A 14,512-nucleotide genomic window follows, 5' to 3' on the forward strand; every position below is an offset into this window, starting at 1 on the left:
CGAACCCTGGTGTTGAGCAAAAGAATCGCACGCCTTTACCAACTGCGCTACAGCTGCAGCTTTAACATTTATTAGTATCACTTTATTTATATAATTTGGAGAAAAAAAGAGATGCGTAACCAGGAATCGACCTCGGGTCGTGGAGATAAGATAGGGGCACCCCACCAATGCGCCAGGACTTCATTTGTGGCACCAAAGGGTAACAAAACTGCTATCTTATTTTTGTTAACGTGGTCCTGTAATGAAGAACAGATGTGTGATTCCTATTTTTCTTTTTGATCTGGAATTAAATTTTATAATTGGTATTTCTTACTCACAAGAAATCCAAATTTGATGTTTCTTTTTTCTAAAATTATGATCTTTAAGTTAGTGGCATTTGTTTGTATGTTAATTACTATTTCTTGGATCTTTTTTATACGCTTGTTTTCTTCCACCAAAATTGAAAATCAAAAATGTTTTTAGCATAATAATTGGTAATGTAACATCATATTTTCTGATATTATGGTGAAAATAAGGTTTTGTCCAAATCGGAGATGCATACGAGTTCGAAAGTATAACGAGTATCACAAAACTCAAAGTTTTGACTTGAATTACAAGATACTATGTGAGAGATGTATCTATTATGAACTATGTATACTTAAAATATCATAAAATATTATGAAATTTTTATGTCAGAATTATACATTCACAAAATGATTCTATGAGAAATTATAGATTTTTCAGAGAGGTTTTAGATATTATTATCATTATTTTATAATGAGGTTGCATGGATAAGTTTGATTTATTCCTTGTAAACATTTGAAATTTTCATCTATTTTTGCGATATGAGCTATAATAGAACAGAGGTACTTAAAATATATTTTTGAGGGATTTTTTAGATATTATTTGCAATACATATAGTTCAATCCATAATTACTTTTGATAAACTCGCAGAAATTCATTTAAACTATTAAAAATAGCAAATGAGTTTTAAAATTATTGAAACTTGTACGAGAAAACTTATATATAGAATCTACTATATATAAAAAATATATTGGTGTGCATAAGATAATTATGTTTGTGTTACTTCACAATGGTGCAATAAAATAAAAAGAAAAAGAAAAATATTAAGCAAGGAAGAAATGAACTAGGCCCATTTTGGCCCAACAATTTATAACCATCCATCGCTGATCGAACGGATCTCATCGCATCCCCGTTCTATAAAACCTCTCTCAGAAACCCTAGCAACTCCAATCCCTCACCCCGGCGCCCGCCCGCCCCCTTCCCCCGCGTCAAGCTCCCTCCTCTCTCCCTCTGAAAGCCCTTGTTTGGTTTTGGTAATTGAGTGACAACTTAGGTGGACTAATAAGTGTTTATGTTGAGATACACAGGAGATTAGTCCACACAAAGACACTAGTATGAGCAACATGTGCCATGGAGGAGAAATGGCTAAGGGTTGATGCTATGCTCATATAGTATGATCGAGGAGCTCATTGCATATGAGACATGACATGGAGTCATGTGACCAAAGTGGAGAAGATCAAGACAAGGCTTGGCTTGATGGACCGGTTGCAATGGAGAAGGGCAAGTCAAGGCTTTGAAGCAAGGGACCGCAAGGCGGTGAAGCTTGGGCAAGATTTGGCGCCGATGGACCGAGGCAACGGTGAAGAGCGAGCAAGGTCAAGATCGATGGACCAAAGAGGTCATGTGATGATATGGAGTGGATCATATCATTTAAGAAAGATCAAGCCAAGTATTGACTCATAATGATGATCAAAAGGCTTGATGGAGTTTGGTGCTTGTGTGGCATCAACATTTGGGAAGATGAAATGGAATGCGCAAGGCAAAGGTATGACTTGTAGGGCATTTCATTTCACCGGTCAAAGGTTGTGTAGAGAAGTGCATGACCGGATTTAGGATAGATGGCCGTACTATCAAGAGGGGCAAACTTGTTTGCATATCGGTCATCTAGTGCCACTTGAGCGATCTAACATTGCGATGTTGCTAGGATCGAGTGGCGTGGTGAGATCAAGTGAAAATCCTTTGAAAATGATTGTGAAATGCTAACACACATGCACATGGTGGTGTTGGCACATTTGCAAAGGAGAAAGAGTTGGAGTTGATGTTGATCAACTTTGGGAAGCAAGAAAGGTCTTTTGGTTTTCTCCGGAAATTAGGTTGTCTCTTGGAATGGAATACTGCTTTGATCCATTGTGTTTTGGATCAAGAATTCAGTTGGGTTGTGTAGCCCTCTGAATTAGCTTTCCATAGAGTCCAAGATCACCTAATTTGGACATCGGAGCTAAGAGTTATGGCCGTTTTACCGAGGTACATTTCTGCTGGAAATAGACCTGCGGACGGTCCGCCCTAGACCTGCGGACGGTCCGCCCTTGAGGGGCGGACGGTCCGCCGTTATCTCGGTTGAGCTCGAACAGAACCGTTTTTGACTCTGTGGGTGGTCCAAAATGACCTGCGGACCGTCCGGTCCATGGGGGCGGACGGTCCGCCTTTAAAAGCTGAAACGGGCGCAGAAACTTGGTTGTTCTGTCTTGGGTGTCCAAAATGACCTGCGGACCGTCCGGTCCTTGGGGGCGGACGGTCCGCCTCCTACTGAAATTTCTGGGACAGAGACACTGCGGGTTCTGTGTGTGTTCATTTTTTGAACTGCGGACAGTCCGCCCCTAGGGAGCGGACAGTCCGCCGGTAACTTCCAGATTTAGTCAGAGACGTTTGCAAATCGGTTGGTTCGAAGTTTTGAACCGCGGACAGTCCGCCCCATGGGCGCGGACAGTCCGCGAAGGGCTCTAACGGTCGACTCTGACACATAATAATTGCAGTTCTAGCCGTTGGTTTTGAATGGCGGACAGTCCGGTTTTTGTGAGGCGGACAGTCCGCGAAAACTCTGTTTTCGTGGGTTTTGAGTGTAACGGCTAGTTTGGGGCCTCCCTCTATAAATAGAGGGTGTGGCCGGCCATTTGAGATGGCTTAGCACCTTGGGGACTTAGTGTCCATGTGTGAGAGTGCTTGAGAGCCCTCTACTCACTCTAACTTGATAGTAATCATCCGATTGAGTGAGAGAGCAATTCTAGTGCGATTGCTTTGAGAGATTGCATCGAGTGGCACTAGGTGATCGTGTTGCAAGCCGGTGTGCTTGTTACTCTTGGAGGTTGCCACCTCCTAGACGGCTTGGTGGCAAGAGGCTCCGTTGAAGCCCGCAAGAAGATTGTGCGGTGCTCCGGAGAAGAGATTGTGAGGGGTATTGTGCTCACCCCGCGGGAGCCGCGAAGAGCAACTCTAGTTGAGCGAGACGTGAAGAGCAACAAGTGGTTCGGCCGGATCATGTGCTAGAGCTCGGTGTGAGCACTCCACGTGGGAGAGTGTGACTTGAGAGTCACCACTAGCAAGAGGATCGGCGGCAACCTTGGAGCTTGTCTCAACGGGGATTAGCTTGGTGGCAACCAAGTGAACCTCGGGATAAAAATCACCGTGTCAACTTTGTCTACTCTTCTCGGTGGTTTGCATTCTCCAAATCACAAGCATTGTATTTACTTTCTTCTATATCTTGTGCTTGTGTAGTTGCACTCTAGTGATTAGTTAGCTTGTGTAGCTTGCTAATCAACTTCTTGCTTGTGTAGCTAGAAGTAGAGATCCTAGTGTAACTAGTTAGCTTGTGTAGCTTAATTAGTTGCTCTTGCTTAGATTGTGTAGCTAAGCAAGTTGAGCACTTGGATTTGGATTGTGTATCCTTGTCCTTGAGCATCTAGTGAGCTTAGGTTTGGCTTTGTGCTTTTGTTCATTAGAATTGTTTAGGAGCTCCCCCGGTTTGTGAAGTACTAGTGCTTAGGCTTGTGTGACTTGGCATTAGAATTGTTAGGAGAGCTCTTACTAGCTTGGCACTCCATTTGCTTTGTGTAGGATCCCTTTTTGGAGGTGCCTTAGAGTCATAGTTAGAGGGGTGAAGTCTTGGCTAAGCGAATAGTTTCAATTCCGCATAAGTTTCGGTTAGCCGGCGTAATTAATTTTAGAAAGGACTATTCACCCCCCCTCTAGTCCGCCATCTCGACCCTACAAGTGGTATCAGAGCCGAGGTCTCTCATTTGTGGTCCTTACCGACCCGAGAGGATGGCGACTTATGGGCTAGATGTTGAGTGTCCACACATTTTTGATGGCACACACTTTGCACTGTGGAAAAATTGGATGATATGCAATTTTAAATTTATTTGCCCTCAAATGTGGTGGATGGTGGATGTAGGTTTTTCTCATGTGTTAGATGAAGGAAATCTAACTCCAACACAAGAGAAATGCCTAGATCTAGACATCCAAGCTACTAACATTTTATTTAGATCTTTGCATAATTGTATACTTGGTGAGATCATGGATATGAAAACCGCCCATGATATTTGGAGTTATCTAAATGAGAAATATGGGGCGGCCTCCGATGATCATGATGATTATAAGACCAAGGAGGAAGTGCATGAGGATAATGAGCACATCCATGACATGGTGGTTGTGGAAGATTGCTCCACCTCATGGTCAAGTGATGACGATGATAATCAATCTACAACAAGTTCACTTGACATGATTGATGATGATTCAAGTTTTGCAAATTATGATTCTACTCCAAGCATACTTGATGATCAAGTTGGCTCATGCACGGATGATATTGCTACATCAAGCTCATTTCCATCATCACATTGCTTCATGTCACAAGGTGACACAAAGGTATCAAATTGCAATGTGATTGATCCTAATTCATATGATGAGCTCTTGAATAGATATGCTAGCATGACCAAATTATTTGAGGAAGTGTTAGCCAAAACAATCAAATTTGAAAAAGAAAACTCTTTTCTCAAAAACACATGTGAACAACAAAAGCATCTACTTTATGTCATGAGTTGTTCACATGAGGAGTTAAAATTGACTCATGAGGAGCTTAGTGTTGCTCATGAGAACTTGGTACTAAACCATGCTTTACTCACTAGCAAGCTTTGTAATAAAGGAATTAAAACTAGTGAGAGCTCATCACATGGGTCAAATGATCAATTGCAAAATATTGCTAACTCTTGTGATGTAGACAAGAAACATGTATCCACCTCATGTGATGATTTATTGTCTATGCCATGTACTTCACATATGGATGTTTGTTCTTCTTCTACTATGCAATATGAGACTAACCTTGTAGAAGAAAACAAAGAGCTCCAAAGTCAAGTGAAGTATTTGAGCAACAAGATAGAGAGATGGACAAAATCAAAAGTCACCCTTGAAAGCATAATCAAAAATCAAAGAAGTTTCGGTGACATGAGTGGCATTGGTTCCAACAAAAGCAAAGCCAAAGGCAAGAAATGGGGCAAGAATAAATATAATAGGAAGATGAAGAAGCAAGAAGAAATGAAGCTATCTCATTTCATGTGCTTTCAATGCCATGAGATGGGACACTTTGCAAATGGTTGCCCCAACAAAGAAAAGCTCAAGTTAAAGAAGGAAGAAGAGAAGCTTAAACATGTCAAATGCTTCAAGTGCCGCACTTGGGGTCACCTCACCTCAATGTGCCCAACCAAGCAATTGGTGAAGCAACAAGAACCTCAACTAAAGCCACAAGTTGAACAAGAAAAGGTACCCCAACCTCAAGTCAAGATCAACCATGATGATCAAGTTGATGACTTGAATATGATGAAAAAGAGAACAAGAAGGGGTGGTAAGGCAAGAACAAGGCATCCAACTCACATTCAAGATGCCAAGATGTTGAGCAAGAACAAGATCCAAGAGAAGAATCCACATGCTCACATCAAGTGCCATAATTGTGCAATATTGGGTCACCTAGCTTCGGGTTGCCCAAATAAGCTTGAGAAGAAGGCTCAAGCAAACTATAAGAAGCAAGGCAATGAGAAGCATCAAATGAGTAAGGAAGAAAAGGCTCAACAAAAGAGAAGATGCTACTTATGCCGGGAAAGGGGACACATGGCCTATTCATGTCCCTTAGGTAACAATTCTAAGCCTATTTCAATTGATGCAAATATTATGCTTAGAAAGGATGGTAATGGTACCTCATTTGTTACTATTGCAAAACATCCCGCTATTCATACTAAGGCATTGCCAAAGTATGTTGCTCCTAACTTGAGAGGACCCAACCTAGTTTGGGTACCATCAAAACGTGGATGAATGTGTTTAGGTACCAAAGGCATTGGAGGCTTGATTCAAATAAAATTCATATTTTTGATCTTATGATTGAATCAAGGAATTGAAGCTTTTTGCATATATACAACCCAATGCCAAATCAAAACAATGAAGTCTAAGTGCTACAAACATACAAGTGTCTTATTCTAGTTGTGAAGATTTATTGGAAATATTTGATGGCTTGCAAATTTATTTGAGTTGAATCTCGTTTTTGGATGAAAATCATTTTGCAAGTTGAGAAATGAGCTACTTGTCATTGACTTCTCAAATATGACTTGAAAACTAATACTTATGGCATTTGGTTCTTATATGCATTTTTTGTTTCATTTTTCTGAATTTTTGAGCCATTTATGAGTTTTCATGATTCTACTCGATTTATTTTTGAATTCTTGTTGAAACTTGCTCATATGAGTCTTTTGAAGGTTTTCATGCAATATTTGAGATTTTTGGATTTTTATATGAGCAATGATCCCAAATTGAGGTTGGAATTGAGAAAGTTGGCACAATTCTGGACAGTCTGAAATTTGGTACTGCGGACAGTCCGCGGGTAAGGGGCGGACAGTCCGCCGTTCATGGGACTTGTTCACCAGAGGCACTGCAGAGAAATTCTCAACCGCAAAAATACACTGCGGACGGTCCGCCAAAGGACCGCGGACGGTCCGCCTGTGTTGGGCAGTATTTGCCAGAGGCAGTTTCAGTCGGGCGGCGGTGTGAAAATTCAAAGGCGGACGGTCCGCTAGGATATCGCGGACAGTCCGCGAATGAACAAAAAGGAGGATCCTGACAGCTGAACTTATCATGAGCTACAAAGGTATATCCCTAGTTGATCACATTCATTTGGATGCATATGAGATGTTTGAATTGGATATATATGCTCGTGTTGCTTGCTATAAGATGTTTGAATGGATTAAATGCTTAGTATTCAAAATTGAGATAATTTGAATGGATATGATCATGAGATGACATTTAGTATGCGATATAATTGAATATATATCTTGTGAGAGTATTCAAACAAGTTGACATCAAGTTTGATTCAATTAGATGAAGTATAGCTCAATTGCTCAAAATCTATCCTTTATTGAAAATCTGAGTAAGCTGAGAAGATAGCCATAGTTGGATGATCAAATCTATTTGGATTGGCTTGAAATTTGGTATGCATGCCCTACACTTATGGTACTAGTTGCTGTACAAATTTCATGAGAATATGATGAGAAATACTTTAGTTTTGGAGTGGATCTTGTCAATGCATGTGCAGCAGTTTTCAGCATGCACCCATGAGTGAAGATGTGAAATCTGGTAGCAATCTAGAAAAGCATTGAAGCTCAATTTTTTATGGCTACTAGATGACTTAGTGCCACACATCTCCACCAATTTTTGTGGCAATTCAATATGTACTTTGAGAGATTTGATGTATTCTTTGAGAAGTACAAAATCTGGCAGAAAAGTGACAAATGTTGGATTGATCTTGAGTCACTTAAATTGAAAGGTCCTCAAGTTGGAATCATCGTTACAAGTGGTTGAGGAACTTAGGTTTGGTTTTGAGAGAAGCTAGAAGCATGACAAGAAGCATGACAAGTATTAGGTACAAGGCCATTTGATTGTAGAGTGTACTTATCACATTTTTGGTACTAAAATTGGAAGATCAAGAAAAGCAACCAATACCCAATATAGAGAGATTCATGATAATTCAAGTATACTCAAATGGTATTCTCTCATGCAAGCAAGGATCAAAGAGATGAAGCAAGCCAACCACAACAAGATAATGCATTTGATGATAAGTGATATTCATTTCATATGGGTGAAGGATGGTATTCATTGTCTTCACCAAGCTATTATAATTGGACTTCATGATGCTAGTTGGAGAACTAAATTGGAATCTAATGACTATCCTCTACTCCAATATAGCAAGGTGAAATTGCTTGACATATGCATTCATTATATGCTAAGGACATGATTAGTGCATATAGTCATATATAGTGATCATTCATGAAAAATAAAATATTTTTAAATGTTTTATGATGCCACTATTGCTTCTATGGTTGATATGATCTAGTGGTAACACATGACATGTTCATGAGCTAGTAAACCCAAGTAGTTGATCTAGAAAATGAGTTTTCAAGTGTTTAACTCAACATTGTCAAGATAACCCTTTGAATGAGGCGTGAAGAAGCTTGTCATTGGTTCAAACCGAGTTGAATTATTTGGGCAAGTAGTCTAGATCAAGTCAAAGAGAAAGAAGCTCATGGAAACAATCTAGTTCAAGAATTGGTTATCAATGTCAAATTCAATAAAGTGGTCCATCATGATTTTACAAGCGATACTAGATTCAACAAAAGGTATATCATTGTATCTCTACAAGTGATATACATGGTCATACAAGTGGTATTCATTCAAGTAGATCTAGTACAACAATGGTGGTTCAACAAGTGATCCTCAACGTTAAGTGATCAATTCAAATCAAGAAAGCTATCCTTATCAAGAAGAGCTCAAGATTCAAGTAGATTGACAAAACACTTTGACATAGGGGGAGGAGCCCCACTACAAAGTATCAAGGTCAAGGATCCTACTAGTATCCTACATGTGGCATTTCAAGGTGATCTTCATGCTTCCACATGTTGTTGTTACAAGTAGTGTCAATTCCAATCAAATTGAAAGTGTCCATCAAAAATGAAGATTCAAGACTCAACCATCTACCCAAGTCCAACTCTTTGTATCAAACCACAAATGCTTCATATGATTGCCTACAAGGGGTATTCAAGTGGTAGCCATTGATCTTCACATGGCCAATTTCATATGGTTTCGGCCCTTTTTATGGTCATTGATGACAAAGGGGGAGAGAAATGAACAAAGATATGAATTATCCTTGGATGACAAAGGGGGAGATGAGATGAGAGTGCAATCATGGACATGGATCAAGAGGAGGATCAATATTCTTGGACAAGAGAAGCACACAAGTAGGGGGAGCAAGCTCATGAACTTGGTTGTTTGCATTTGATATGTGCATATTCATGCGCTTGCTTGCATTTGCATAAGTTTTAAAATTTATATATGCATTGCTTGTGTGTGATGTATGCTAGTCATAGAACTTGATTGATGATTTGACAACTAGCATGCATAGATTGTAGCTAGACATTTTTTTTACAAGTGAATCAAGAGCCTTGCTAATATTGTTGATCTCATGAGGTATCTTGAGTTTTTGATGAATGTCTAGTTACTCATTGATGCTAAGGAATGAACTTCAAGGAAGCAACTCAAATTGGTATCACGCTTCAAAGGTTTATCCTATATACCTTAGCATCACTTAGTAGTGATAACAATCCCACAAATTTCATATTTATGCATGTGTGTGAGTTTAAAACCAAATCTCTTGAGCACACATGTAGGGGGAGTTATTACTACCAAGTCGGATTTTTATGGTGCTTATCCAATCTTTCACAAGTAGTCTTATTGGTGGATAAGAAACATAAAATCCAAACCAAGTTAGCTATTTACACATGTGTGAAGTGCTAGCTTGGAATATGCTTAATTTCCATATCTTTGTAGAGTTGTCGTCAATTACCAAAAAGGGGGAGATTGAAAGCCCTTGTTTGGTTTTGGTAATTGAGTGACAACTTAGGTGGACTAATAAGTGTTTATGTTGAGATACACAGGAGATTAGTCCACACAAAGACACTAGTATGAGCAACATGTGCCATGGAGGAGAAATGGCTAAGGGTTGATGCTATGCTCATATAGTATGATCGAGGAGCTCATTGCATATGAGACATGACATGGAGTCATGTGACCAAAGTGGAGAAGATCAAGACAAGGCTTGGCTTGATGGACCGGTTGCAATGGAGAAGGGCAAGTCAAGGCTTTGAAGCAAGGGACCGCAAGGCGGTGAAGCTTGGGCAAGATTTGGCGCCGATGGACCGAGGCAACGGTGAAGAGCGAGCAAGGTCAAGATCGATGGACCAAAGAGGTCATGTGATGATATGGAGTGGATCATATCATTTAAGAAAGATCAAGCCAAGTATTGACTCATAATGATGATCAAAAGGCTTGATGGAGTTTGGTGCTTGTGTGGCATCAACATTTGGGAAGATGAAATGGAATGCGCAAGGCAAAGGTATGACTTGTAGGGCATTTCATTTCACCGGTCAAAGGTTGTGTAGAGAAGTGCATGACCGGATTTAGGATAGATGGCCGTACTATCAAGAGGGGCAAACTTGTTTGCATATCGGTCATCTAGTGCCACTTGAGCGATCTAACATTGCGATGTTGCTAGGATCGAGTGGCGTGGTGAGATCAAGTGAAAATCCTTTGAAAATGATTGTGAAATGCTAACACACATGCACATGGTGGTGTTGGCACATTTGCAAAGGAGAAAGAGTTGGAGTTGATGTTGATCAACTTTGGGAAGCAAGAAAGGTCTTTTGGTTTTCTCCGGAAATTAGGTTGTCTCTTGGAATGGAATACTGCTTTGATCCATTGTGTTTTGGATCAAGAATTCAGTTGGGTTGTGTAGCCCTCTGAATTAGCTTTCCATAGAGTCCAAGATCACCTAATTTGGACATCGGAGCTAAGAGTTATGGCCGTTTTACCGAGGTACATTTCTGCTGGAAATAGACCTGCGGACGGTCCGCCCTAGACCTGCGGACGGTCCGCCCTTGAGGGGCGGACGGTCCGCCGTTATCTCGGTTGAGCTCGAACAGAACCGTTTTTGACTCTGTGGGTGGTCCAAAATGACCTGCGGACCGTCCGGTCCATGGGGGCGGACGGTCCGCCTTTAAAAGCTGAAACGGGCGCAGAAACTTGGTTGTTCTGTCTTGGGTGTCCAAAATGACCTGCGGACCGTCCGGTCCTTGGGGGCGGACGGTCCGCCTCCTACTGAAATTTCTGGGACAGAGACACTGCGGGTTCTGTGTGTGTTCATTTTTTGAACTGCGGACAGTCCGCCCCTAGGGAGCGGACAGTCCGCCGGTAACTTCCAGATTTAGTCAGAGACGTTTGCAAATCGGTTGGTTCGAAGTTTTGAACCGCGGACAGTCCGCCCCATGGGCGCGGACAGTCCGCGAAGGGCTCTAACGGTCGACTCTGACACATAATAATTGCAGTTCTAGCCGTTGGTTTTGAATGGCGGACAGTCCGGTTTTTGTGAGGCGGACAGTCCGCGAAAACTCTGTTTTCGTGGGTTTTGAGTGTAACGGCTAGTTTGGGGCCTCCCTCTATAAATAGAGGGTGTGGCCGGCCATTTGAGATGGCTTAGCACCTTGGGGACTTAGTGTCCATGTGTGAGAGTGCTTGAGAGCCCTCTACTCACTCTAACTTGATAGTAATCATCCGATTGAGTGAGAGAGCAATTCTAGTGCGATTGCTTTGAGAGATTGCATCGAGTGGCACTAGGTGATCGTGTTGCAAGCCGGTGTGCTTGTTACTCTTGGAGGTTGCCACCTCCTAGACGGCTTGGTGGCAAGAGGCTCCGTTGAAGCCCGCAAGAAGATTGTGCGGTGCTCCGGAGAAGAGATTGTGAGGGGTATTGTGCTCACCCCGCGGGAGCCGCGAAGAGCAACTCTAGTTGAGCGAGACGTGAAGAGCAACAAGTGGTTCGGCCGGATCATGTGCTAGAGCTCGGTGTGAGCACTCCACGTGGGAGAGTGTGACTTGAGAGTCACCACTAGCAAGAGGATCGGCGGCAACCTTGGAGCTTGTCTCAACGGGGATTAGCTTGGTGGCAACCAAGTGAACCTCGGGATAAAAATCACCGTGTCAACTTTGTCTACTCTTCTCGGTGGTTTGCATTCTCCAAATCACAAGCATTGTATTTACTTTCTTCTATATCTTGTGCTTGTGTAGTTGCACTCTAGTGATTAGTTAGCTTGTGTAGCTTGCTAATCAACTTCTTGCTTGTGTAGCTAGAAGTAGAGATCCTAGTGTAACTAGTTAGCTTGTGTAGCTTAATTAGTTGCTCTTGCTTAGATTGTGTAGCTAAGCAAGTTGAGCACTTGGATTTGGATTGTGTATCCTTGTCCTTGAGCATCTAGTGAGCTTAGGTTTGGCTTTGTGCTTTTGTTCATTAGAATTGTTTAGGAGCTCCCCCGGTTTGTGAAGTACTAGTGCTTAGGCTTGTGTGACTTGGCATTAGAATTGTTAGGAGAGCTCTTACTAGCTTGGCACTCCATTTGCTTTGTGTAGGATCCCTTTTTGGAGGTGCCTTAGAGTCATAGTTAGAGGGGTGAAGTCTTGGCTAAGCGAATAGTTTCAATTCCGCATAAGTTTCGGTTAGCCGGCGTAATTAATTTTAGAAAGGACTATTCACCCCCCCTCTAGTCCGCCATCTCGACCCTACACCCTCCCCCCTCAGATCTGCGTGCAGCTCCCCAAAGTAAGGCAGCGGCGTGCCTCGTGCTATCCATTGGCCCCAGGCGGCTGACGCTGCTCCTCAGATCTGCCCGCCGCTGTGAGGAGATGGCGACCACGGCTACTGGGCGAGCGAACGGCGACCACGGCTGCTAGGCGAGCGGACGGCGGCCACGGCTGCTCGGTGACTGAATGGTGACCACGGCTGCGCGGAGCGGAGGAAGCTGTAGGTGATGCTCGATTCGCTCTCAGGGGACTGCCCGCCTCTGCCGACGCCGGAGCGCCTGGCCTCCGCCTCCAACTGCGGCAGCGCCCCCTCCTCACCTCCCTCACCCCCTTCCTGGCGGTTCCTGGATGTGGGTGTTGCTTTCATTCTTTCTTGTTGTTCAGATCTGCATCAGTCTGTTTAGGTTCGTAATGTTGCTTGCTTGGTAGTCAAGCTCGGACTAGATGCTGAATGTGTTTGTTTTTTTCTCATCCTCTTGTTGCTGTTTGACTCCGGTTGGGTTATCTGCATAGGAGTAGAACGCAAACAATGGTGGCTGCATGTGCTCGTTTAAATCACATGGTGAGGGAATTTTCTTTTTCATGTGATTATCTAGCTTTGCGAATAAACTTTGTGCCATGGATTCACTGTTTGCTGGATTTTATTTTTCCTTTTGCAGATCGAGTTGGTAGGAACTCCAGACTCTGCGTGGTGCGATTCTCCAGCCTGCCATGCCCATGCAGGTAATCTGTTTGATTAAATGTCTCAGAAGACGAAGTAGTTGCTGAATCCTGCTTTAGTGTGTGGTTCGAATGACAGTAGATATTCATTTTGTTACATGAACGGGATTGCATATAGGTTGTCACTTTTTTTCATAAAAATCAAATGTTCTGGATTCATAGTTTTTTTTCATGCGGAAATCTGCAAAGTCACTTCATTGTAGCTCTTTGAATATTCCATGATTTTGTTATTTAGTCTCTATCCTAGATAACTGGTGGTTTTTTAATTGAAGATGCTACCTTTTATGACCACATAGTCCATTTCACTTTTTCCGCATCTTGCATTAGATGTGTATTAAGAACTGCTATCTTCTTCTGGGATTATTTTTAGTTGATTACTACTACATGCTAAAGGTAGATCATTGAGCTCCATGGCTTTGTTAATTTTGAACTTTTCCTTGTCAATTTCTAAAATCTTGTCAGCATCTGCTTTTCTTAATTGCTTATTATTATTTTTATTTTCCTGTGTCACAGCTTGGTCGAGCTTTGTGCCCTTCAACATTCATATTTACTCTATCCACAAGATCACTTGGAGTGGAGGAAATTTGCTGCTAGCCTACTAAGTGCTACAAAAGTGTTGTTCCGTGCCTGCCTAATTGTGCAATATGTAAATATAATTATTGTGCACTGTTATAATTAGTTGTTGTACTAATTAACAATTGATGCAATTTCTTGGAAATGGTCTTTATTTTTTGTTTGTTGTGATTTATGGGCTGGATTGGTCTATGGGGATGGAGAATTGGTGGGCTAATTTTTCGTATGGGCTGCTAATTTTGGCCAATCTTAGTAGCCCACTCTGAATTGGGCCAATTCATAAATGGGCTGTGGTGTGATGTCATCAGCCATGTCATCACAATATTTCATGTCATCGGCCATGTCAGCGCCACATCATTTTCCATGTCTGTGCCACATCATCAGCCATGTGGAAGTCATGTGACTTGGCAATTGAATTCGTGACGTTTATTTTCATCATAAATAATGGGCCTGGGCTGGGTTGGATGGGCCTAAGGCTATTTTATGACATTCCTAAAACGTCATGGATTGAGTTAATTTGTGACGATTTTCGTTAAAACGTCACGAGGTGTAATCTATGACGCTCAATACATGACGGAATTTGAAATTGTCACGAATACTATTTTATGACGATTTTTTGGTGATTTATGACGAAATTCGATTGTCATAGATCAAGAGATTTCTTGTAGTGGGAGGTCGCCATGCTCGCTGTCATGGCCCGGCTCGAGCTCGGCGGCCCTCA

General features: G+C 42.0%; 1 protein-coding gene across 4 annotated transcripts; it reads left to right on the plus strand.

Moving 5' to 3' along the window:
* The first annotated feature begins 12,664 nt into the window (after window positions 1-12,664).
* LOC120691054 lies at window positions 12,665-13,962 on the plus strand. Of its 4 annotated transcripts, none has more exons than XR_005682084.1 (4): window positions 12,665-12,902; window positions 13,018-13,060; window positions 13,158-13,221; window positions 13,732-13,957. XR_005682084.1 is itself a non-coding variant. In XM_039974014.1 (4 exons), the coding sequence occupies exons 1-4, from the start codon at window positions 12,726-12,728 to the stop codon at window positions 13,895-13,897; spliced, it is 396 nt and encodes a 131-aa protein (XP_039829948.1). In that variant the 5' UTR covers window positions 12,665-12,725; the 3' UTR covers window positions 13,898-13,962. The 4 variants fall into 4 exon arrangements, 2 of the variants coding, with proteins under 2 accessions (XP_039829948.1, XP_039829949.1); XR_005682083.1 differs by having other exon boundaries at window positions 12,665-12,848; window positions 13,012-13,060; XM_039974014.1 differs by having other exon boundaries at window positions 12,665-12,848; window positions 13,732-13,962.
* Window positions 13,963-14,512: the final 550 nt, after the last annotated feature.

Source organism: Panicum virgatum, chromosome 9N (genome assembly GCF_016808335.1).
Source record: "Panicum virgatum strain AP13 chromosome 9N, P.virgatum_v5, whole genome shotgun sequence".
Taxonomy (NCBI): Eukaryota; Viridiplantae; Streptophyta; class Magnoliopsida; order Poales; family Poaceae; genus Panicum; species Panicum virgatum.